Source organism: Sycon ciliatum, chromosome 3 (assembly GCF_964019385.1).
Source record: "Sycon ciliatum chromosome 3, ocSycCili1.1, whole genome shotgun sequence".
Taxonomy (NCBI): domain Eukaryota; kingdom Metazoa; phylum Porifera; class Calcarea; order Leucosolenida; family Sycettidae; genus Sycon; species Sycon ciliatum.
Genome location: NC_088645.1, coordinates 17,939,180 through 17,965,544, shown reverse-complemented (window position 1 = coordinate 17,965,544; position 26,365 = coordinate 17,939,180). Strand labels below are relative to the sequence as shown.

General features: G+C 46.9%; 2 protein-coding genes across 2 annotated transcripts in view; one reads left to right on the top strand and one right to left on the bottom strand.

Annotated features, from left to right (window-relative positions):
- Positions 1–350: 350 nt before the first annotated feature.
- On the bottom strand, positions 351–20,020 carry LOC135811628 (serine/threonine-protein phosphatase 6 catalytic subunit-like). The gene is made up of 10 exons (XM_065324858.1): positions 19,755–20,020; positions 19,563–19,658; positions 18,187–18,252; positions 17,161–17,228; positions 15,221–15,294; positions 14,319–14,398; positions 13,358–13,423; positions 2,923–2,974; positions 1,691–1,782; positions 351–1,399 (listed from the first exon to the last, which is right to left on the bottom strand). Exons 1-10 carry the CDS (start codon positions 19,824–19,826, stop codon positions 1,151–1,153), a joined length of 915 nt encoding a protein of 304 aa, XP_065180930.1. The 5' UTR covers positions 19,827–20,020; the 3' UTR covers positions 351–1,150.
- Positions 20,021–20,315: 295 nt separating this feature from the next.
- The window catches only part of LOC135811627 (zinc transporter ZIP11-like), a 14,818-nt gene continuing 8,768 nt past the window's right edge, over positions 20,316–26,365 (top strand). The window contains exons 1-5 of the mRNA XM_065324857.1: positions 20,316–20,525; positions 21,535–21,573; positions 22,854–23,012; positions 23,338–23,415; positions 23,947–24,148. Coding sequence (XP_065180929.1) covers positions 20,415–20,525; positions 21,535–21,573; positions 22,854–23,012; positions 23,338–23,415; positions 23,947–24,148 — 589 coding nt within the window. The 5' untranslated portion in view covers positions 20,316–20,414. The remainder of the gene's footprint in view (positions 20,526–21,534; positions 21,574–22,853; positions 23,013–23,337; positions 23,416–23,946; positions 24,149–26,365) is intronic.

Genomic DNA, 26,365 nt, shown 5'->3' with positions numbered 1-26,365 from the left:
GTTCACAGCAGGGAGTCGTAAAATACCATACGACTCCCTGGTTCACAGCAACTGATAGGAACTCATATGGGGAAATGATAGAAAAAAGATAAAGAGAATAGATTTCAACGCCCCGCAAATAAACGGAGTCCCACACACAGTACCTCAGAAAAGTGGATCTTCCGACCAGTGTTTTTGTTGACGTCGCAACCAGATTATGTAACTGCTTCGCAGAGACGTCTTACTGCACAAATTACAAATAAATTTTATTCTTCGATTAGAAAACCCAAGCGCGCGAGAGAGAGACGAGAGACCCCGCATATGGCTTGTACCCGGCCAAATGCATCACCCGTCAGACTAGAAGCACGGAATGCTGGTTGGACATTATCAGGTCTGAGTCTATGCTTGGAGTAGGCCGATGCACGTAGCGAGTTTGTATGCAAATAAAAGTACGCGTTGTGTAGCATTTTTATGGCGCAAAATAAAAGAAGAAAGCAGAGCAATATGTAGAATTATCCCGTTTCGTGTAAATATGTCAAGAAATGAAACAAGTTACAAGCCATGCTACAATGATGATAGTGAGAACATAAAAGCATGCTAATTCTTAGCTGATAATCAAGATTAGCAATGTACAACAACAATACCAAAAGATGAAAGAACTGAAAACAAGAACAGGACAATAATATTAATAACAACAGCTCAGCTGTTTGCCTATAGTCCGGAGGTACTGGGGCAAGAAAAAAAGGTCGAGTTACATTGCACATGGCCAATTGTGACTGAGCTCCGAATCGAGAACTCACCAAATACTAGTAGACAAGGCGAAGGCAACACCAATGCTGACAAGGACACTGCTCAGTGCGACATGACCGCCAAGGAGAGAGAGAGAGAGAGGGGGGGACAGAAGCTCTCGGAGCGTGTACCAACAAGTACACTAGAAGCAGCAGAACGGCACCATAACTATAATACCAAGCGTGTGTCAAACACGGCAGAGAAACCTATAAGTTGTGTGGCTAGTTGCTAGCAGATCATGGCCTACAGGGCATTGAAAACACGTCTACAGTCAGAAAAAATAACTGCCACTGTCTTAGTTACGCGGTCATACGATGCTCACACCGTAAGACAGAGAGAGCAGATCACCATACGACGATGGCTAACACTATGAGAAGATGCTTCATAAGAAATAGGGCGTCACAACGCGATTCGGTGTTCGCCGCTCGCTGGCCGGAACAGCGCGGAAGACTTTCGGCTCGTACTTGGTGGTGGTCTCACATTCCAGGATGGACGCGACGTTGCCGCACCGGTAGCAGTAGTTGGGTGCAGACCAGACGGTGATGAGCTTGTCGTCAAACATGAAGCGATACCCCTGGTTCACCAGCTGATGTGCGCGGCAAATCAGACCAATGTTGTTGATATGAACAAACTGCAACAACAACAACACCACCACCGCACATGAAGAGCAAAGAGCTAGGAATAGTGATAGCACTTGAACATAATACATGAACATAATACATAACGCTGCAGTACGGGAGGACTCTTGAATGCTGGGGAGTTGGCACATTTAAACCCTAGTACGAGAGAACGCAAGAGTATACAAACCTGTACAGAAATCCCCTGCAGGTTCATATCGGTCTGTTACCTAATTCACCACCAGAGCATGCTGCCGGTACATTTAAGTTCAATGTATCACACCATGTGAGTACTACACTCTTACCTCATCTGTGACCTTGCCACCAAATAGCCAGCCAGCGCCACGGGGACTAACAGCCCATGTGTCTACGTCGTCAGGATCTGACCACACCAGATCTAGGAACATCGCCACCAAAAAAAAAGACAGACGCACAAACACAGTCAAATTGAATTCACCCAGGACTAACAAAGTCAACATCAGCAGCAGATAACCACAAGAGCGGTACACTGGTAATGTTAAATGCACAAAGAAAACTCCACAAGAGCGCCCAACTCCCCAAATGCCTACCTAGATTTCCTTTGCTGGTAGAATGTTTACAATCATTTCTCTGTATGACTCTGCCATGCCGCACTAGAAGAACCACTTGCAGCTGTACTTTACGACACCATTTTTGGCCTTGAGGGCCGGGTTCCACTGCGGCTTTGCTGCTCGTCTTTCGCGGCTTGAAACGCCATCATTACCATAGTGACCGCGGCTCGAGCTGGAGCAGTGAGGCCGCGGCTCACCGTGAGCTTTTGCTACGATTCTTGATCAAAAACTGTGAGCCGCGGTCGCGGCTCGACCTGTTTTTGTACGCGAGAATTTCCGTATTCAAAGTTTAATTCGTTGGGCAGGCCAGAACACGAGAGAAGGCAAAACGTCATCAACAAAATGTGGAGCACGATGGCGGTACCGCGAATGGCGAGAGTCAGTGGAACCGCGCTGCTCCGCTGCATGCAGCCAAGTGCTGCGAAGCAGCGGAGCCGCAGTGGAACCCGGCCCTTATCAGAATAGAATGCGTACCGTAACGTTGCGTACAAAGGCTGGGCTTATACCTGTAGACGCTGATGTCAGTGCTAGGCCTCTATTCAAATCACGTTGGGATTCAAAACCTGGTATTTCAACGCAGATCATGTCAACACTAAAACCAGGCCTACATGCCGATGTTCCATCTTGAAAATCAGGCTTGGATTCACATAGTCTTGTATGCGAGACAAGTCTTTATACAAGAGAGTACAGTGTATTACCAATCTCCACGTTATGAACACAGTGTCTGTACATGCAGTAAGCAGAGACTGTCACTGTGTGCAGCTGTACAGCAGCATGCAGAGATCTCTCATCCGAATCATCCAACGCTCACATCATAAAATGAGTTGAAAATGATGCAGCAATCTAGTGAGATTCATTCAACCAGCATTTTGAAAACACAAAAATAATAATTCTCATGCTGTTGGGCTAATGCTGGCAACTTGCCTGCAGATGAAAAAAAAACTTACCGCAGAATGCACCTTGATGGGGAATCTCCATGCATCGTTCAATGGTTCGAACCTTCAACGACGAAAACAAAGAACATACACACATCACCAAATATCAGTCAGGGGAGAACACAAACAAAACCCTGTGCACAAATGGACCACACGGGAGAGGTTCCAAATGCCATTCTTTCTGACAAACGCCTGCGGTCTTTTCTTCATGTGAACATGAGCTGTGATACAGTTGTCATACAAACACAAACGCGTGCTGCACAGTGCACCGCAGAACGAAAAAAAAAGTTTAAAAAACACAAACAAAGGCCCCCATCAATTGGCATTTTCACCAAAGACTTTAACCCTTTAGGGGTCGTCCGCAATTATCGAATGTTTTTTCCAATCCGTAGTAGCTTCAAATTTTTCCTCACCCACCCACCCACCCCCCCCCAGTCCGTAATAAAATATTATTGATGAACACACAACCCAACACATATGGAACAAACTCAATCAGTCCTTTTTCGCTTCGGCAAAGAATACATCCTTGTTCGTCGTCTTGGACAACTGCCACAAGCAATTTATTGTTCTGTAATAATCAGAGTCACCAGCGGTTTTGAAAAAGGGCTGCTTCTTCACCGCCTTTCCAAACAACGTCGCCTGTCTGGACATAGTCAATAACAGTCGTCAGCGCCACCGCTAGACGGAAGGACTTCAAAGGAGTGCATGGAAGACGGTACTCTGGACGAAGGAGACAGTGAAACTCAAAAATAGAAAGTGTCGACTCGCCGTCGAATGCGCCGAACTTTATGATCCCCGGCCCAGGATCTAGGAGCAGCCAAGGAAGCGCGCGCGGGGGCGCAGAAACTGCCAGAACTACAAAAATATTTGTAGTAGACAGTTCGCGCGCAGCCGTGCGTGGAAAACAGGGGCTACACGTAGACGTACACGTGGCACGCGCACGTGTCATTTCGGAAGTTTTTCAATCCGTAACTGGCCTTGACCCACCCACCCACTTTCGAAGCTACTACGGATTGGAAAAAACTTTCGATAATTGCGGACGACCCCTTAGGGCCCACAATTATTTCAAGAAATGCGCTGCATACGCGAGCTCAGTTACTTATCTGGTCGTAACTTTGGTGTCCTTTGGCCGATTTTGGTGATCTTGAGCTTTCTGGAAAGCTCTTGGCCAGAGGAACACAGCGATAGCCAGCAATCCATCACTCGATCCACAGAACCAGCGCCGCAGCGCGATACGGCGCTTCAGAGCTAGCATTGCGAGCGCCCAACTCAAATTCTCTGCCATTTCAACAAATTGCATCACAGATCGCTCAATTTTTTTACTGGAGAGCTGAGAAACATGCCTTTGCGATGACGTGAACTATCTGTAGCTGCGTGGGCCGCGAGTCAGGGAAAACCCCTAAAAACGAGTTCAAAATGCACGCGCTCGAGTTGACTCTGCTGAGCGAATTTAGTTCGAGTCTCATGTCTCTGCTCTCCGACGTCGGATCGCCTTCGGGTTTTTTCGAGCCGCTAGCTGAGACAATTCTAATGTCGAAGCTTGGCGACCTGGACGGTGAAGTCGCTGAATACGTAAAGGCTTTGCGACAAGCTGGTGGCTGCGTCAGCACAAGTATCATCATCGCTGGCGCGAAGGGAATCGTCGCGCACCGTAAGCCCTTGCTGTTGAGAGAAAACGGCGGAACAGTTGTCCTCACGAAGGACTGGGCCGACTCCTTTCGTCAGCGTCACGGATTTGTGAAGCGGAAGGCTACCAAGGCTGCTCGAAAACTGCCTGCTGACTTTCCGGCGCAGAAACTTGCTTTCCTGGAGAAAGTAAGGGGTCGTCGCAAAAGTTTTTTGTCGTCCCTGAAACGAACATGATTCATTTGGGGGGGGGGGGGGGGGGAGGGGGTGCGAGCCAAAATCGCAAGTCGACCGACACTGTACATATGACATGTACATGCATGCGATTTTCGTCGTCCAGCATAGCAAGCTGTGTTCGTTTCAGAGGGAGGGGAGGGGGTCCAAGTACGAAATGAACGATGTTCGTTTCAGGGACGACAGAAAACTTTTGCGACGACCCCTAAAGGAGGTAGTGACTACGAACTCGATTCCGCTTGAGCTGATCGTCAATTGGGATCAGACTGGCACGAAGCTCGTACCAGTAAGCTCCTGGACCCTGGCAGAGAAGGGGAGCAAACAAGTCGCGGTGGTGGGGAAGGATGACAAACGAGAGATAACAATCCTTCTGGCTGTGTCTGCGTCCGGATGTCTTCTGCCACCCCAGGTGCTGTACGAGGGGAAGACGAAGAAGTGCCACCCGAAAGTAACCTTCCCGGATGACTGGAATGTATCGCAAAGTGCGCCGCACTGGAGTACAGAGCAGACCATGCTTGAGTACATCGATGCTGTTATCGTGCCGTACGTGAAGTCATGGCGTGAGGCTCATGACAAGCCATCACAGCCTGCTCTGATGATTTGTGATGTGTTTGCAGCTCACCGATGTGAGTCTGTAGGAAAGAAGCTGGAAGACAACAACATCCGTCGCATCTTCATCCCTGCAGGCTCTACCGGTGAGCTGCAACCATTGGATCTTGCCGTGAACGATGTGTTCAAAGCCGACATGAAGCGCCAGTTCTCGGAGTGGTATGCGGTTGAAGTTAAAGGGGAAGTTAAGGCAAAAATTAAAATTTCACCAGTTGTAGTTTTCGGGGTGCTGAGTCGAATGGTCTTGGTCCGAGAAAGCTGAGACGCTCCCTTCCTACTTGAATCCCAATCGAACTCGCGCACTTCCACCGAAACTGGGTGACTGCGCCCTACTAGATGGGGATTTGTATGCAAAATGTCACTAAAAGCGCCATTCCGTTCTTATAAAAGCACGGATGACCGCGATTGGCCCATATGTTGTAGTCTTTTGGACGCTGAGTCGACTGGTTTTGGTCCGAAAAGGCTGCGATGCAGCGTTCCTCCTTTATTCCCAATCGAACATGGTTGAACAAGCGGTCACGTGCTCCTGCGTACGCCAGTCACCTGGTCACCGTGCCTGCAGGGTACAACTTACTAGCCTGTTTGACCTTTTTTGGGTGCAGTCCTGTCACTCGAGGTGAACCTTGGTGTGAAAGTTGTCGCCTGCTGGTTTGGTGACCAGGTGATTTGGGCACCCAGGAGCACGTGACCACTTGTTCAACCATGTTCGATTGGGAATAAAGGAGGAACGCTGCATCGCAGCCTTTTCGGACCAAAACCAGTCGACTCAGCGTCCAAAAGACTACAACATATGGGCCAATCGCGGTCATCCGTGCTTTTAGGCCATCATTTTTTATATCTATGTTTCGCGTCAGTTCAACTTCAAGAATCATATGCGAGAGGTGGAAAAAAATAAAAAGTTGCAAAATAATAAAAAAAAGCTCATCAGAGGTGTATAAAACTGTACATAGCACAATAGCTCGTGCATGGTGTACATCCGAAAGAAAAATCGTACATCGAAGCACAAGATCTGCATCACTTTGGACAGAGGAGGCAACCGTTGGTGCCCATGCTTCGCTGGATTATTGTACTCAGCCTTCAGCAGAGGTGCAAAGAGCTCCGGAACGACGCATCCGCTCAGCTTGAGGCGATCGATGCGGTCTGTTGTAAGCTCATAGAATACTGCTCGCAGATGCCGAACAAACGATTTACCAACGCTGGCCTCGAGGCCATTTCTGAATCCCAGCTTCGCCGTATGCAACCAGTCCACACTGATGACTCGCACGATCGTACACTAACTGTGCATGGTTGAGTTTTTTATTTTTTTCCGAAAAAAATCAAAACGTATGCGTACGGACGACGCGAAACATAGATATAAAAAATGATGGCCTTATAAGAACGGAATGGCGCTTTTAGAGACATTTTGCATACAAATCCCCATCTAATAGGGCGCAGTCACCCAGTTTCGGTGGAAGTGCGTGACTTCGATTGGGATTCAAGTAGGAAGGGAGCGTCTCAGCTTTCTCGGACCAAGACCATTCGACTCAGCACCCTGAAGACTACAACTGGTGAAATTTTAATTTTTGCCTTAACTTCCCCTTTAAGGAAGCATTGGACACTGGATTGGAGCTGGAGAATGTCAAGGTTGACTTGAAAGCCTCCACAGTGAAGCCGCAGCACGCCAGGTGGCTGATTGACGCCATTGCCAGTCTGAAAACGTCCTCGTGCCTGAAGCTTGGATTCGAGAAGGCTGGAATCACCGAGGTTCTGCCAGTAACTGTTGTGGAGGTAGAGTGAGTTGTACATGCGTACAAGGGCTCCGTTCTGTTCTCTTGAAGTTGCGTTCCTTTTCGTTCTCTTAAAACTTTGAATTCCGTTTTTGCAGTGTTTTGCGATCCGTTCTTTTGCAGTTTTGTGTTCTGTTTCTTGCAGTTTTGTGTTCCGTTCTCTAGCAGTTTTGTGTTCCGTTTCTTACAGCTTTGCGTTCCGTATTTTGCAGCGTCGTATTCTGTTCTCTTGAAGTTGTGCCATGTAAAACTGTAAGCGTGGTGCTGTTCTATTATGATCGTGCTGTTGTGTTTTGCCCGATATTCTGCAATTGCAATGCTTTGCAATGGTACGACCGTGTTGAAACTGTGTCTATGAGCATGTCTGTGTCCTGAAAGTGTGGAAAAAGAACCACCTGAAAAGACCAAATCGCTAAAATTTCCCGTCGTTAACAGGGGCGTTTTTTCAAAACGCTAAAGTTGCACGCCGCAAAAGTTTCCCCGGTTTACAGTATGCAATTTTATGCAGAGCGATGGCACAACAGTGGGCTTCTCGGACCTCATGAATATCATGCATACACAGTGAATGTATGCGCGATATGCGGGTTATTGGTGTTCTTGGAGGGTGACGGAGAAACCGTCGTACACATAGATGTTGGACGGGACGTGCTCTGCTTCGATGCCGATGGATTGAAACGAGAGAGCTTGGAAGCTCAGGGCCCTACGCTATGCTTTTTTGCCTTGATGACCTAGACAAAAAAAAGCATAGGGATGTTATAAATTCTTTAAAAAATTCCTTTTTTTTAAAGACAACCTGGGATTCGAACCCGCACTATTGCGCCCTGCATGCATCCCCCGATACACTTCGCATACATACTAATTCTTCCAAGTTGCTTCACATTATGATCTTGCATTTGAAAGCCCTATTTGAATATGCATTGTGGCCAGCCGTCTTTGATGGTACGGTACGGTAGGGATAGGTACGGGACAGGTACGATCGAGGGTAATACGACACCGTCTCCCGTACCGTACCATCAAACACAGCTGGCCACATACAGCTGCCCGCAATATTCAAATAGGGCTTTCAAACGCAAGATCATAACGTGAAGCAACTTGGAAGAATGGGTATGAATGCGAAGTGTATGGGGGAATGCATTTAGGGCGATAGTGCGGGTTTGAATCCCAGGATATGCCTGAAAAAAATAGAATTGAAAAATTTATAACATCCCTATGATTTTTTTGCCGTCAGATACGGGATAGCGCCAGGCGTGACACAAACAAACAAACACACAAACAAACACACAAATACCAAACGAGAGAGCTTGGAAGCTCAGGGCCCTGCGCTATGCTTTGTTGCCTAGCTCATCGTGCATGTTGTTAGAACTGATGGAAATGCTTTTTCCTTTGATTAGCTAAATCATTGTTTTGCAAAAACGTTTCAATGAGATACTGAAGTACAAGTAACGTCTTCTGCATAGCTATGGGACCGGCGCCGACTCTGCCGATGACGGGCGTTCTGGAGTCGACGGGATGTCTGTCCTGACGTTTCCTGGGACCGGCGCTGACTCTGCCGATCACGGGCGTTCTTCTTCTTCTTCTTATTATTATTGTTATACTGACGGCAACTAACATCCATTCTGATTGCATTTACTCGTCTCCCTACTTCGTATTTCTTTCCAGAAAATCTCCCCATACAGCAGGGAGTCGTTTACATAATATGACTGCCTGCTATACATCTACATGACTGTATATACGTTATAATTATTATGCTATCGGCCTACATGCGATTTCCGGGCTGGTCGACAGGCGGCCCAGCCAGCCTGCTAGTGGGATCTCGGCCTCGCACACAAATCCACACAAAATTTAATGTTACTGCACTGAATGCATTGCCCCCATACACTTCGCATATATACTCATTCTCTTGATGGTACCGTACTCTTGATGATACGGGACAGGTACGGGATAGCGCCAGGCATGTCGATGGCACAAACAAACAAAAATATTGTGGCCAGCTGTCTTTGCTGGTACGGTACAGTACGGGATAGATACAAAATAGCGCCAGGCGTGACACAAACAAACAAACACACAAACAAACACCAAATTAAAGCTGTGTGGACCCTGGCTAGCGCCAGACGTTACTGAAGTAACGTCTTCTGCATAGCTACAGGAACGAGAGAGCTTGGAAGCTCAGGGCCCTACGCTATGCTTTTTTGCCTTGATGACCTAGACAAAAAAAAAGCATAGGGATGTTATAAATTCTTTAAAAAAATCCTTTTTATAACCCTTTAAGAGCCGCCCCATACTTGAATGCGTCGTAAACGACGCATTCAAATGCAAAACTTCAAAAGATCGTAACTCAGTCTAATCTCGCTCAAATCCATCGATCGAAATATTCAGGGGGAAGAGAAAACTCTCACCTGTCGGGAAAAACAATCCGCGAAGCGCTGCGAGCAACGGTTCCCGAGATAAATCACTCGTAAGTTGAGCCGCGATCGCGGCAATTTCAAAAGCGCGCAGTGCGACTTTAGTATTGAGATTTTTGAGACTTTTCGTCACGCTGGTTTACTTGAATTTGCACGGGTTTCACTGTTGATATTGTCAAGGGTACACAGCAAAAAAATTGGAACTCCACGATCGAGTAGAATGAAATATCTGGAGCGGGACGCAATTGGACGCATTTGGGGCATTTTTCGTACTGTCGCTGCGATCTAGCGCTGGATAGACGGTGTGCTGGCTATCATGATCGACCTCATTCTCTTCCTCTCGCGAATACCTTTCCAGGAAGCCCTAGATTGTGAGGATTGAGTGAGTAGAACTGAAGCTATGATCCGAGGAACATGAAAAAATGCAGATTTTTGAAAAGTTCCTGTGGCTCTTAAAGGGTTAAGACATAACCTGGGATTCGAACCCGCACTATCGCGCGCCCTGCATGCATCCCCCGATACACTTCGTATACATACTAATTCTTCCAAGTTGTTTCACATTGTGATCTTGCATTTTAAAGCCTTATTTGAATATGCATTGTGGCCAGCCGTCTTTGATGGCACGGTACGGTAGGGGATAGGTACGGGACAGGTGCGATCGAGGGTAATACGACACCGTCTCCCATACCGTACCATCAAACACAGCTGGCCACATACAGCTGCCCGCAATATTCAAATAGGGCTTTCAAACGCAAGATAATAACGTGAAGCAACTTGGAAGAATGGGTATGAATGCGAAGTGTATGGGGGAATGCATGTAGGGCGATAGTGCGGGTTCGAATCCCAGGATATGCCTGAAAAAAAAATAGAATTCAAAAATTTATAACATCCTATGCTTTTTTGCCGTCAGATACGGATAGCGCCAGGCGTGACACAAACAAACACACACACACAAATACCAAACGAGAGAGCTTGGAAGCTCAGGGCCCTACGCTATGCTTTTTTGCCTTGATGACCTAGACAAAAAAAGCATAGGGATGTTATAAATTCTTTAAAAAAATCCATTTTTTTTTAAGACATGACCTGGGATTCGAACCCGCACTATCGCGCGCCCTGCATGCATCCCCCGGTACACTTCGCATACATACTAATTCTTCCAAGTTGTTTCACATTGTGATCTTGCATTTGAAAGCCCTATTTGAATATGCTGTATGTGGCCAGCCGTCTTTGATGGCACGGTACGGTAGGGGATAGGTACGGGACAGGTACGATCGAGGGTAATACGACACCGTCTCCCGTACCGTACCATCAAACACAGCTGGCCACATGCAGCTGCCCGCAATATTCAAATAGGGCTTTCAAACGCAAGATAATAACGTGAAGCAACTTGGAAGAATGGGTATGAATGCGAAGTGTATGGGGGAATGCATGTAGGGCGATAGTGTGGGTTCGAATCCCAGGATATGCCTGAAAAAAAAATAGGAGAATTCAAAAATTTATAACATCCTATGCTTTTTTGCCGTCAGATACGGATAGCGCCAGGCGTGACACCAACAAACACACAAACAAACACCAAACGAGAGAGCTTGGAAGCTCAGGGCCCTACGCTATGCTTTTTTGCCTTGATGACTTAAAAATTCCTTTTTTTTAGACATAACCTGGGATTCGAACCCGCACTATCGCGCGCCCTGCATTCATCCCCCGATGCACTTCGCATACATACTAATTCTTCCAAGTTGTTTCACATTGTGATCTTGCATTTGAAAGCCCTATTTGAGTTATATCAAGAGTACATAACCCCCCAGAGTGTGCAACGCCTGATCCAGCTCTGCATAGGGTCTTGGTCGAGCGGAATCGGATCTTTGCGTCATAATACCGTACACATCTGAGGGGAACCCGGGGAGTCGCGGGTACTCTTGGATCAAAAACAATTGTGCCCTGCCTCGAGACCGGCCTTGCGCTGGTGTGAAGTGTACGCATGACATCAGAAGATCCGATTCCGCTCGACCAAGACCCTACACAGAGCTGGATCGACGTTGCACACTCTGGGGGGTTATGTACTCTTGGTTATATGCATTGTGGCCAGCCGTCTTTGATGGCACGGTACGGTAGGGGATAGGGACGGGACAGGTACGATCGAGGGTAATACGACACCGTCTCCCGTACCGTACCATCAAACACAGCTGGCCACATACAGCTTCCCGCAATATTCAAATAGGGCTTTCAACCACAAGATAATAACATAACGCAACTTGGAAGAATGGGTATGAATGCGAAGTGTATGGGGGAATGCATGTAGGGCGATAGTGCGGGTTCGAATCCCAGGATATGCCTGAAAAAAAGGAGAATTGAAAAATTTATAACATCCTATGCTTTTTTGCCGTCAGATACGGATAGTGCCAGGCGTGACACAAACAAACAAACAAACAAACACCAAATTAAAGCTGTGTGGACCCTGGCTAGCGCCAGACGTTACTGAAGTAACGTCTTCTGCATAGCTACGGGAATTAAAGCTGTGTGGACCCTGGCTAGCGCCAGACGTTACTGAAGTAACGTCTTCTGCATAGCTACGGGAATAATCACCTTCTCACTGCTCAAGCACCTCCAGAATCTTGACGTGAAGAACATAATCATTACTAGCGGATTTACAAGCCAAAGGTCTGCTCGCTCCGTCACGCAGAGCCCGTTAAAATAGTGCACTCCATAGCTGACTTCAGCCGCTGCGCACAAATTCTTCAAACTGCTAAAAACGGCTACGGAGGAGAACCTTACCATGAACCCATCTAAACTAAGGCCTCATTTACACGACAACGATTGAAAAACGTTTTTCAATCGTTTTCGAAACGTTTTTGCAGTTTACACGAAAACGATAATCGTGTACACTGCAACACTTTTTTCGGCGCGCAATGGTCACGTGCAAAAAGTTGGCCTGGCGCAGGCTGGCGGCGGCATGTTTTGAGTACAAGGCTCGTACTAGTAAAACGTTTTTGCCGTTTACACGAGAACGAAACGGAACTAAAACAATTGAAAAACACTTTGAGGCCGTTTTTCGTTTGAAACGTTTTTGAAACGTTTTTCAGCGTTGTCGTTTAAACGCTCTTATCAAAATCTGTGGAAGCGTATTCTTTTGAAAACGTTTTTGACAAAAACGTTTTTCAATCGTTGTCGTGTAAACGAGGCCTAATTCGAGGGCTCTGAACACGATGGTGACTCGGTCATTGACGGGCAAGGTAGCTGAGATGCCGAAAGTTTGCTTTGAAAACTAAAAATACGGAGCGATATATCCAAAAATCGATGACTCTTGACATGCGACACACCGTTGGAAAGCTATTCGTGTGTGCTTGCCCATCATGTAAAAATCCAAGGCGCCAGATACGTGAATAACGCGTAGGCAGGCGTAGAACGTCGAGAGAAAAATTGTTCCGTGCACGCCATGCTTGCACCATACATTCGTACGACGAAGGATTTCTGCCTTTTGGTCACGTGATTGAAGTCGCTACTATTATGGACGTGAATGTGTTGGCCCCTCTGCTAGCAGTGCCCCATCACCAATGCCACAACCATTGCTATGCATAAGCACCATGACTAGCAAACACCAGCGGTACCAATACCGTACACTACCCATTACAGCTCTCCGGTGATCACTTTGCACTGTTTTGTGAACATACTAAAACATGCAATGTTGGGTGATGCACTGCCGCCACAGCAGCTCAGGATAGGGATTGTGCAGGCAGAGCTGAACATGTTTGGTAGCTTCAACAAAACAACTGCCACAGCAACAGCAGCAGCAGCAGCTACAGAGGGCCATACCTGATCTAGAGTCTTGACAAATGGAGACAGACCACCATGAACACAGAGGATCTCCTCGTCTACAATCTATAAAGAGCAAACAAATATGCACAAGGTCATGAATATCTACCATCAATGGAACATCAATCATCTGTGAATTCAAACAATAGCTTCAACCAGAAGTACACGTATAGAAGTAGGAAAGCCCTAGATGCTTTGCAAGTAGTACATGGTGACATCCATCACATTTTGTGTTCGGTCACCAGTAAAATAGCAGCACAGGTGCATAGTCAGGGTGGAGATCTCTTCGAGGATATGTTGACAGACGCTACCGCAGCTTGTAGAGCACGTCATTTTTTCTCGTGCCGCACATACTTGGTCAGAGCCGAAACTGAAGAAGTCGCTAAACTTGAGAGCAACAATGAAACACTATTCGGATCCGACGTGGAGGCGGACAGGGGAACAGAATTTCCGCCACCATCACATTCAAAAGCCAAACGACCGAGAGTAGAAGACAGCCGATCCAAGACTGAGGAAGAGCCATTATCAGACAAAGATCCTTATACCAATGATCAGTATCTGCTTCAGAACCGGGTCAGTGACTTCGTTTGGGGGGGGGGGGGGGGGGGGGGTACTCGAACAAGTCTGAAAAAAGAACACCAAGTCACTTGTGATACGGTTGGGAGTACTGTACAGGACATGTCGAGTACAGTTTGTGTACTTCAAGGGTGTAGACACTGACACTGTGACAGGCTAGCAGTAGCCGCACTACCCGGCTCTGACCCGGTTGCAAGAGTTGTGCCATCAGGTACAAGTGTACAGTACCCGGTTGCTTTGAAATCCTACAGCAGATACTGATGAGGTCCAAAGCCCCAGTGACTTCAGGTCCACAGTGCCAACATTTTGAAACTATGTGATGCCTGCTACTAGACAACACAGCAATGAACATGCCACACAAGCCGATAATAAAGAGTAAACTTACAGCTGCCACCGTGAGCAGATCAAACACTCTACAACAGTAAATCCATGCGTTGGCATTGCCATACTTCTTCAGGCACTCATCTGGAAGCAAAACAGTAGCAAAGCATGCATGGTGAAAGAATTAGAACGCAAGCATGGATTTACAATCATACAATACGTTGAATGGATATACACTCATATCTCCCTTATCCGGACCTCCAAGTTACGGGCACCTCGGTCCACCGGGCACCCTGTGTGCGACTTTTAGTGGAAATATTACTACTCTTTTGCCAAGTCTTGTTGAAATAGTGCTGTCATCCCAGATCTCTGGCACTTCCCCATCAAAATGTACGGGATTCAGAGTTACGGATATTTCCAAGTTATGTGCAGTGCCTGGTCCTTGACTGGCCGGATAAGAGAGAGATACATGTATGAGTGTACTTTGAGAACCGAGGCCATGACGGATGGACAGCAGCTAGTATGCATACAGTACACAGTGTGCACCTCTGCAACGGGGTACCAGACGGGGAAACACCACGTGAAATGGTGCACAGCCACTGCAAGCACATACTTGTACGCTATTGCCAGGGATCAGTGGATGAGCAAGGTGGATCGGCCACATGTTGTGTCCGCTTATCTTGCAAGGGTGCTCTTCTCACTGTTCCCTAGCTTGGTAAATGTGCGTTTGCTGGGCAAGCATGCAGTCGACCAATGCCAAGTTGTGCAATCTCGGAGATTGGGGTACACAGCCTTCATAAGCATTCTTGCGAAAGAGCCAACTGTCCACCATGTATGTAGAGCCAAGCCCATCACTCTAAACAAGATGCACAATACGTGGTGGACAGAGAGCAGTACAGGCATGTAGGCACAGAAAAACCCAAGGTGAAACCGTTCACATCAGTAGAGGAAAGCAAGAGCACTCACCATAGAAGCCATAGACGTGGGTGATTTGCCTACTTTCATGGTTACCGCGTAGCAATGTGATGCGATCAGGATACCTGCACAGCACACACACGACAGGGGATACTCGGCGGTTGAAAAGGGGAACGAAACAATCCTCCAGAACATTGCACGTATCTGGTGTCGCTAGCAAGAGCCAGTGAAGCGCATGCAGTACTGCAGTGCATTGGCAGAGTTACAGGCTACCTTGCAGCATTCACCCTTACATGATTATTGCACAGCTCAGGAGAAGGCCCACACAAAGATTAAATTCAGAAAGTTTGCTCATGGCCTGCGGGACAGGGCGGCAGAAGGTGCATGGCTGTCCTACTTTGCAACGAAGACAAACTCCACCACCTATTCTTATCTTTGTGGTACACTTTTTGATGTCTGGCTGACATACACTAATGAACACTATCGCATCCGAGCTGTTTTGCATGGCTGGCACACAGATATGAAGTTCTGAATGAAGTTTGACTGCCGCCACAAGGACTCCAACCAACCATAACCAGTAATGCACACGAATAGTCCAACAGAAGGACCAAATGTTACGAGTTATGACTAACTGTCCACCAAAGTAACCAGATCTTATACAGTCAGCGAGTGCGACAAAATGGCACAAAACTGACAAGGAGTACTGAGACATTCGGCGACCTCACACCTAGCTCCAACACTTCTCCAAGGCGCAAACCAACAACCTTCCAACTTGGAAGGCTCAGGTTCGGAAAGGTCCAAGAGGGGAAGGAAAGCGCAACGAAGAAGAGCACGAGCTACGCATCACGGCAACAAAGAATGCCGAAAGTTACTGGATGATGACGAAACTAGTAAGACTATTGGACATACCGGCCTTACTACAACTCGACGACGCAAAGCAACAGACCACCGAACTTGGGAGGCTCAAGTTTATGTAATAAACATAGAAAGGGGAAGCTAAGCGAAGACAAATTGTGACAAACCGAAACGTCAGCATAAACCTGAGCGCATGATGTGATGCGCGTCAGTAATAAGAATACTAGAATATTCGTTCGTTCGAAGGTTTGGTATTCAATGGAGTATTCGTTCGTGAAAAATGGGTTCAGGTGCATCACTGAATAACATTGTTGATTGAGTTACTTGCCTCGCAACATTTACCACTTCTAGTAGGCGCTGGCCCAATATTCGGATCATCGACGAGTAACTACATAACAGCTGTGCAGTAAGAGTCATCGAGCAAGCAATGGTGGTGACCGTGGTGCATGTACTGGCTTACACTTTTGCTTGACAGCTCCTGGTGTACGTACTGCACCCCAATGAAAGCATGCTACAGTGTACCCGTAGCACTGTAGATCCAGGCTGGAATGAATGCATGCAGGGATTGACCACACATGCAGACTGGTGCAGTTATGACGCATGCAGAGGAGGAAGGACTGCATACATCCTGGCACAAGTACCGTACTTTCCGGAGTATAAGCTGCACTTTGAACACTCAAAATTCACCCAAAGAAGGAGGGTGCAGCTTATACTCCGATGATCAAATTAACGGTGATAACTAGGATAGATGTCTGTATTCCGTGGGAAAAGATGGGGGTGCGGCTTATAATGTCAAATTTGGACGTCACGGAAAATTTTAAAGTATTTGGAAATTAGAGGCCACATGCCACGTACTGCTCTTTTCTCTCCGAAACTCAACACTTGCAAGCCAGATATGAGAGAAAAGAGCAGTACGTGGCATGTGGCCTCTAATTTCCAAAGGTGCGGCTTATACTCCAGAAAATACAGTACATTGACACATAGCCAGATATCGTAGCAATTATGAAAAATATCAAAAACTCGCCCCATTCCTCTTCTCCATGACGTGTAGTGTAGCGTTGTGTGTGTGTGTGTGTGTGTGTGTGTGTGTGTGTGTGTGTGATAACAGTACTTTACACGGAAACACAGTAACTTACTTGGCCTTCAAAGTAAGTAGTCTAGTTAGTGTCTCCAGGCTGTAGTGGCCTCTATCTACAAAATCACCCTGAGCACACAAAAACACAAACACACGAACAAGAAGAGACTTGGGTCTAACGGCAGGGGTAGAACTGGACACGAGAGCACTAATGCTTACGCAAGCCGCACCTAGTTTGTTCAATGACAGCGATGCACTGTGATGAGCACCACCTTGTCAACAAAAATGGCAGGGAAAGCCAACGAACTGAATGAATTTTGTAGAAGGTGCTCAGAATAAATTGGAAATCCGAAGAACCCCCCCGTGTGGACACAATAAACAAGAGTAAACCATTGATCAGACACTACCGTATCAAAAAGTCCATAAATAAGTATATAGATGCTTTCGAATTTAGTGGTCACACACATACTAAAATTCGGACGGGTACTGATTTTTGGGCACGAACTAACTTTCGGACCTGACTTGGGCATAGCAGAGAAGCCATTTTTCATGTCGATGTACTTGATGCTACGCGCTGCATGTGCGAACCGTACCGGTACTTATTTCGGGCAGTACCGTAGAATCCCGCGGATAAGCCCACCCGCGTATAAGCCCAGGGTTTGTTCGAACATCACACAGCTTCATCGTACAAGCCCATGGGCCTAGGTCATACCGAGAGTCCATAAATTATGGACTCTTGGCCATACCATGTACATAGTACATCCGCATTATAGTTATTTTTTTCGTACATTTCAGCATAATCATCGATTGTTTTTGTTTGCACAGTGGTTTTCAGCAATGTACTTCTCACTTCCTTGATACTTTTTAATAGCACAACTTGGTGTCGGCGTATAAGCCCATGCCTGCGTATAAGCCCACCGAAATGTCCTTGTGAAACATAAGCCCATGGGCTTATCCGCGGGATTCTACGGTATGTCTATCAGGCTGAACTTGAACTCAACAGACAGAGTCAAAAGGATGAAAGGGGGGGGGGGGGGGTACTTATCGAGGGCAGGTGCTTATTTATGGACTTTCACGGGTAACTCACCATAAATATATACGATGTATCGGGTACAGCACCACCAACTCTGAAGAGCTCTTCTAGATCATAGAACTGTGGGGAAGAAGTTGTGAAAAGGAACAGCAAAACAGCAACTCAAGGCACAATCTTCAGGAATGTGAAAAAAAACCCACAGAAATGTATCTTTTACACTCGTCTGGACTTCGCCGGAAATGATTGCACAACATTTTAAAAAGGTTTCCTGCCTGAAGATGATTGTTCACATGGTAATTTTACAGGAATGCAACAATAATGCAGCTTTCAAAGTTATGTCCAATGGGCACTAGTGACACGTTCATAACTGGTGCGCGTACGCGATGCGACTGTAGTTCACGCGTGCCCAAACGCTACTTCAGGCTTTCACAGAAAGCCGCCATTCAAGTCATGTTTAGGTCATGTGACAACATGGAGTACTACTTGTTGGACATTGCCAATCAAAGTACACCACCAGTACGCATCTAAAACGCACTGGAAATTACAAGTTGGAATTTCCATTTCAGCGTATTCGCATAGGCATAACGTCCAAAAGCGAGGAAAATGTGCACACACACGCGGTTTCAGGCATACATGCACCAGTTATGGAGGCAGATGCGCGAGGTGCGTAACACAACACGTCAGCAAAGTCAACATCACATTGTACATAAAGGGATGGCGTGACGAAATTTCTAGAGCTACAGATAATGAAAAGGGCTGGAGATGAAACATGCAGTTGTTGCCAAAACAGCTTTCCAACGATGCAGTCTCAAAAGAAGGTCTTACAAATTCAATACCGACAGCAGACATATGCAATCATGTTCCTTTCAAGGCTGTTCAAAATCCATGAATATGGAATAACAGTGATTTTCAAAAACAATGAATTTTGAAGTTTACACGGAACGTTGATGGTGGCCTGGAAGGGGCAACTGCGACCCTAAAAAAAACTGCACAAAACTACTTCCATGACAATGACAAAGCTACGTGAACGAACAAAACCCAAGGGCCAGCGGAATGAAGGCCTAAAACGCTTAGTCGATGGCAGAAAAAAAAAGGCAACTGCAGCCCTGGAAATATCAAAGCAGCAGTGAGTGTCCCAGGGAGTGAACTACCAACGTAGGGTATAATAACACTGTATCAACTGCGACCTGCCCAAGCTGAACAAACAGCAGCACTATTTCAGTGTTTGACAACTGTTTTTAGGGAAGGTCACTGCCACGAATATCGAATATGAAAATGTTCACAAAAAAATATCCGCACAAATCGTGAAGATGAGACAAGCAGTCGTTGCAAGATCTTTTCTTCTCCCGAGGAAATGGCACGGAGGGTAGAATACCAAGTAGACAAAGAATTACCAGCAGACCATGAATAATAGCTATAGGGGCACTGACCTGTCCGTGAATGTCACCACATATCGTGACTGGAGTGGATACTGGCTGAACGTTGCCCTCCTCCAACAGAAGGTCACACACGTACTCGCACAACTTCTGCTCGAGCAGCAACCGACACGGAATACAGGACAAAGGCAGTCGCACTTTCATCTATCATTCACCGGGAGCCTGCTGTACACCCACAACACTCACCCTAAGGTCATTTTCAGGTAGATACTTGCACTCCTTCGCAATGTCGATCCATTGGTCCAAATCAAACGCCATGGCGGCACAATAATCAGCCACCAAACACTACAATAAGAAGAATCCACCAGACTTCAAGTATAGGCAACACCTCTCTGTAGGTCTGGTCCTCAGGAAAAGTGATAGAACGGCCTTGTATTGCTCTTCTCCTCAATCTGAACTTGCTTCTCCGCCAAAAAAAAAGCAACGGAGCAATCATCAAAAAAATCAGCACATCCATTATCCATCTCCGTATCTCCGTTGTTCGACTTTTTCTGCTTGGGATTTCACGAGAAGGTTCTACTGGTTTGTCTTCTTCAAACGGTCTGATTTTAGTGATACCTAAGCCAAAATCTCCTGGATTTGTAACTCGGTATCAAGGGTAGTGTGCATGATGCAGTCTTGAACCAAAATGCGCTGGAAAGTAACACTGGTAGAAAATGGGTTTTCAAAGATGACGTAAGTGGATCACCGGGGAAGTCCCTACAGTTTGAACTCTCTCCAGAATCTTGGCACAAAACAGGCACACCGGAAAACCTGCTGATATGATGTGAAGAACCAGAACGAAATGTAAAGATTGGAAACTGAAAACTATCCATGTAGTCGTAGTGCTTAGTAGTGAAGAACACAATGATTGCTACCGCTGGTCCCGTGACGCAGGCATTGCTGGGAACGCTTCTAACATGGGGCCTTACAGCTGCTGGAGCAGCGTTAGTTTTCTTGCCTATGAAAGGAGATCAGGTAAATCTTCTATTTGAAATGCTTTCTTATGAGATTATGCGACTGCGTCATCATTTGAGATGCTTTGCATGATTATGGAGTGGCAAAGCAGTGGCGCAGTTAGGCGTTAGTGCTGATTTGCCACTCAAACTAGCATTCTTGGTATGCCACTCAATACAATTTTGCCATTCAAATCCCAATATTCGTATGAATCATATCCCATGTCCCTTAGGCCTCTGTTCCAATCCCAATACAAACTAGCATCGGTTTCCACCCCATGCACTGCATCTAATGATGGTGATGATGCCGTTACATGCCCACTGCTGACTGAGTTTTTCTTTGATGAAATCCCGAACGACAGTAGAGTCACGCGCCGAAGAACGTTGAGCCCAAGAACATCCAGCCTTTAATTCTAAGAACGCCACAGCCTAAAGTTAAGAACGGCGGTGTTGGTTTTCCGGCAGCTTTTGGGATAGATATGATCCAGTACGAAGTGTTTCTAAGAACCTGCTATAAGAACGTAGCCAGAATGCTGAACTGAAAATATGAACGCCCCAGGCTAACCCCTTCGAAACAACGTTCTGGGGCGCGCAACTCTGCTGTAGACAAGTGCTCCGTGGGGCTTGTTTGCTTTGCGACCCACATGCAGTTGTTGGCATCTAGAACTCTGATTCTGAAAGAAGACTAGCTTATAACCAAGTGTACATGACTGTGTACGAGCGACTATCACTGACTTGCTCACCAAATAATATCATCTCGACGCAACGGATCTACTCGTTGTCTATCACCCCATGCTAGAGAAGAACTGCTGGTCTCAGCATGCTGTGCCAATATAAACTCGCTGTATCCCACTCTACTGTCTGAACTGTAAGCAGATACAAGTGACCACGTTTTCAGTGGAGATTGTCGCTAGTATGAACATGGGAAAAAAATAATTATTATTACATGCGGAAATCTCTAGCTGAAATCATGGTAGAGACATGAGTACAATGTCATGCATGTGTCTTCTGTTTCTTTTGTGTTTGTGCAGAAAAAGATATTAGATGGTAGTCTTGGATTTGCTGCCGGGGTAAGTGTGTGATGGTTGTGCTATTGTAGTAGTTGTCTGTGACTGTGTGTGTGTGTGTGTGTGTGTGTGTGTGTGTGTGTGTGTGTGTGTGTGTGTGTGTGTGTGTGTGCAGGCGCGTACGCAGGGGGGTTTCCCGTTGCCCGGACCCCCCCCCCCCCCAAATGTTCCAAACGAGCAACGTTTTTGGGCATTTTTTGGCAGGGCGCACGATCGATCTGGCAAGAATGCAAAACTTCAACAGATCGTAACTCAGTGAAATCTCGCTCAAATCCAACAATCCAAATATCCAGGTCGAATAGAAAACTCTCAGCTGTCGGCTGAAACAAGTTGCGACGCGCTGCGAGCAATGTCTCTTGAGATAAATCATTCGTAAGTTGAGTCACGATCTCGTAAAAGCGCATAGTGCGACTCGAGTACCGAGAATTTGAGACTTTCGACATGCTGCCTTTCTCAATTTTGCAGGGGCTTCACTTGTGATATTTTCAAGAGTACACGGCAAAACAAATCGACACTCTGCGATCACGAATAACGAAATCGCTGGAGCAGGACGTGTTTGGGCCTTTGGGTCATTTTTTCGCACCGTCGCTGCACTCTACCGCTATAGCCTATAGCGCTGCACATGTACATGACTGCACTGGGTCCTGGCTGTCATGGTCGACCTCATTCTCTCCCTGGTACCTTTCCACTTCCAGGAAGCCCAAGATAATGAAGATTGAGTGAGTAGATGATCCAAAGAATTAGAACAGGAAAACAATGAATAATTTTGAAAAATTCCTAGGGTTCTTTAGAAAGGGTTAAAACGAGTCATTGTTTACAATTCGGTTGGAAACCCCCCTAGAGGTGACCCTGCGTATGCGCCTGGTGTGTGTGTGTGTGTGTGTGTGTGTGTGTGTGTGTGTGTGTGTGTGTGTGTGTGTGTGTGTGTGTGCGTGCATGCGTGTGTGTACTTTTGCACCTTGTCCTCACCCACTTACTGAGGTGTGGTGAGCCCATAAGTGGGATCATTTTCATGTCCATGCAGAGCTTTGGGGATTTCAGGGGGTGTCGGCCGTTGGGCGGTTCAATAGCCAATTAAGTCATCTTTCCAAGATTCCTTTTGAGTCTCTCTCCTCTCTTCCAGGAAGACCCGCATGATCAGTTTTGGCAGTGAGCAACAAGTACAAGTGTGTGTGTGTGTATATACATGTATACGTGTTGAAATCTGATTACCCGTGCTATCAATCTACGTACATGAGTGTGTTCTTGCACGCTGTTGCTGCTGTTCTCCGGCCACTTGACAGGTAATGTTAGCTGCGTCCTACTGGTCGTTACTAGCACCGGCAATAGACATTGCGTCATCGCAGGGTTACTATGGCGAACACGTCTGGTGCCCGGTGGCGTTTGGGTTCTTTCTCGGCGCGCTGTTCGTTCATGGAGCTGATAAGTTGCTGCCCACACCGGTGAGTTCTGTAGGGTGGCTGGTGTACGAGATTAGGTTAGACACTGCACAGTTGACTTAGAATGTGTGTGGATCTGCTCGGGACTTGAACATTGTCTGTCGCTGTTTCGGGACCAGCTATCATCTGCGCATGGACATGTTATGTGTTATGGTGTGTGTGTGTGTATGTGTGTGTGTGTGTGTGTGTGCGTGTGTGTGTACGTGTGTGTGTGTGTGTGTGTGTGTGTGTGTGTGTGTGTGTGTGTGTGTGCACGCATGAGGATTGAGGATTGACGATACTTGTACATCTGTGCATGTGCTTGTGTTGCTGCTTGTTTCTGTTGTAGGAAGGTGGCTCCTCAGCAGTGGAACTTGCACAGCTTAGTGCAAGGAAAGAGAATGTTCAGGCGACTTCACCAGGCAAGGTAATGATGGGGGGTCATGCTGCTGGACACAAGCGCTTTTCAAGTTAGAAAGTGATGTCTTTCCATAATAATGTGATATTATACAGTAGTACACTTTTGAGGACTACAGACGAGGATGTATGGTTCATATTTGGTAGATTTCGCTGCTGACTACCTACATGTATGACAGTATCTGGTTGTGGATGGCTGTCCAGTGCTGCTTCACTTCAAGGTGGTCCTTGGGAACATGCTCAACTTGTTTGTACCAGAGAAGAACCACTGGCAGATTATTTAGGTTATTTCCAGATGACCTAGAACTGCTCATGCTATCATGTCACTATTGCCTGGCCGGTGGAGAGACTTACAGTACCTGTTGTACCTAGCATACTGAACGGATTTGTACGTGTTGTACCTGTGTACGAAGTAGATACATACCTGTTATTCCTCCCCCTAATCCCACGTTCCTCACGGGTGCTCTTTCTTTCTGACGCATTTTCCGTGTGCACATCATGCTTCGGGTTCACACAAACTGTAAACACGTCGGCACTGAAGGATGTCAGACAGCGACGTCGAAGCCGACGCTTAAATCCTGATGAAGAAGACGATGCAAGCGCCTCTCAAGACAGCTCAGACGCGAGAGAAAGCAGTGATGCTGCCGCTGTTTCAGAAAGCGCTCAGCAGCAGAGCATGTCTGCAAGCAGCTGGAGGCGCATGCTTCTGTTGATCCTGGCTATTACTGTTCATAATCTTCCAGGTAGGTCAATGCGATTGTTTGCTTGAAATCCTACTGCATGTTCGCTTTGTACGATACTATCTTCCAGGTGGGTCAATGCGATTGTTCGCCTGAAATCCTACTGCATGTTCGCCTTGCATGGCCCACTATGCACTGCTGGTGTGTCATTGTGTAACTTTGGGGAATCATAGGTTTGAACTATCTGCCTTCCCATGCACAGTGTCTGTGCTGCAAACACCCTTCACTTCTGCTAGGTTGCTGGGCCTGACCATGATCTGGGAAAGTAGTTGTTATCACCCCGATGAGAATCGTCGCAAGAGTACATTGTGGTGAATATGGATACCCTGGTGAAATTTGAAAGCATGACTTCATTCATAAACAATAGCCGTATGCCCGTTTGGGGGTTTCTTTGGTAGGCCTGGACGAGGTGATCGTACGTGAGGCCAGAGCCTGCCATCTTGAGGAGCATTGTCCGGGTCAGGGTGTTCCTGAGGTGGGGAAGCAGTGTTGCCAGGCACTTCTGCTGGTTGGCTTGGTACTGGCATTTCTCGGCAAAGAATGCGATGCCTGTTGTCGCAACCACCATGTCCTTCTCGGAAATGGCGACATGCTCGAGGATGACGCAAAGGCCCCGCACATCTGCCAGCGCTGTATGTGCATCTGCAAGGGGATTGGCAAAATAGGATTGGTAAAGACAAAATAGGCTGTACGAAGCTTCTCCTGGTCTTGCAGCCCTCAGCAGTGGCAGCGTATCGTCAAAGCCCACAACCTTTGACTCCATGGCAATGCAGCAGGAGTCCATTGCATTGCTGAGGACACGAGCGTCAAAAGCAAAGCAATTGTGGGCAAATAAAATGCACGATGTGGGAAGCCAGTCCACCAGGGCTTGAAGCACCACTTCCAGTGGGGAAGATGCAACCGGCTTCCCAAACTGCAGGAGTGCCCGCGATCCATTCACGATACCAACCGTGAAGCCAGTGAGTACACTTGTTCCAGTCGATATCGGAACAGAAGGCAAAGCACACCTTGAAAACTCCACGGGTGGTGAGGAGCCAAACTGCAGTGCAGCAACTTGAAATGGCTCGCTGTCACGCTGCAAGCCAGTTGTCTCCAGGTCAAAGTCAACGATGGTGGCTTTATTGTCATTGACTGGAACCTTCTTTGGCACCTGTAGAGGTGGGGAGGGGTGGCTGCATCCTTGGGTAGGTCAGCCTTGTAGCCTACAGTCCATTCATGGCATGTCTTGAAGCGGATTGGGCCAGAGCTACTTGAACCACTTGAACTTGAAGCAGCTCCAGGGGACTCTTGATTTGAGGCAGAAGACACTGGACTCACACTGGCACACATCGCGATGGAATGAGCTACGCTGAAACTAAGACGTGCAATTCGCCAACTTCTAGTAACTAATTACTTCCTCCTGTATCAGAAAGCAGAGAGGCCAAGCCAAGTGACTTTCCTTTCCTTTCGATCTCCGGCATGTTCCATCGCGACGCATGCAGTCGGGATTCCCGCCAAAAGGCCAAAGTCGCACAAATAAATATTTATAGCTAGTTAAGGCAAAATCAAGTCAATAATCCCAACCTGATAGCAAGGCTAAATTTGCAAAAACTCGCGTTCACGTCGAATGTGAGTTGACCTCAGCTCACGTCATGAACGGGAGTTTCGACGCCAAAATTTGCCACGCCGACGTGAAATTTCACGGTGTAGTGCAGAACAACGTGAAACGAAACCTCTCTAATATACTGTTGCAGGCAGAGTCAAACGGGCTGGATTTTCATGTTTTTTTCCAAACTCAGTGCTTTGGGGCAAAACGTGGCTGAAATCCTATTCTTGTTAGGGCTTGCTTTTTGGAGAAATAGACTTCAGAAACATAAAGAAAAGAGGATTCCATAGGGGTTTGCAGAAACATTCTGAAAAATACCTCGAAGTTTGACCCATTTATGGCCAAAAGCTAGAAGTCCATCTTTTTATAAATGACTGTGGACCGTTCTTATGTACTGTAGCGGACATGGAAATCCAGTCGATTGACCGGGGCCGGCGCCCTCAGCGCGTACAGAGCGCTGCAGCGATGTTGATCAGATGCGACCAGCGCGCTGCGGCGCATAAATGCATGTGTGCACGTACCACGGGCGCATGGCCAGCGCCGTGGGGCCGCTAGACGTGCGACCGTATTTCCATGTCCACGATAGTACATGTACATGTACTACAGCCTATAGTTGAGTCACAGTGTATACTCTA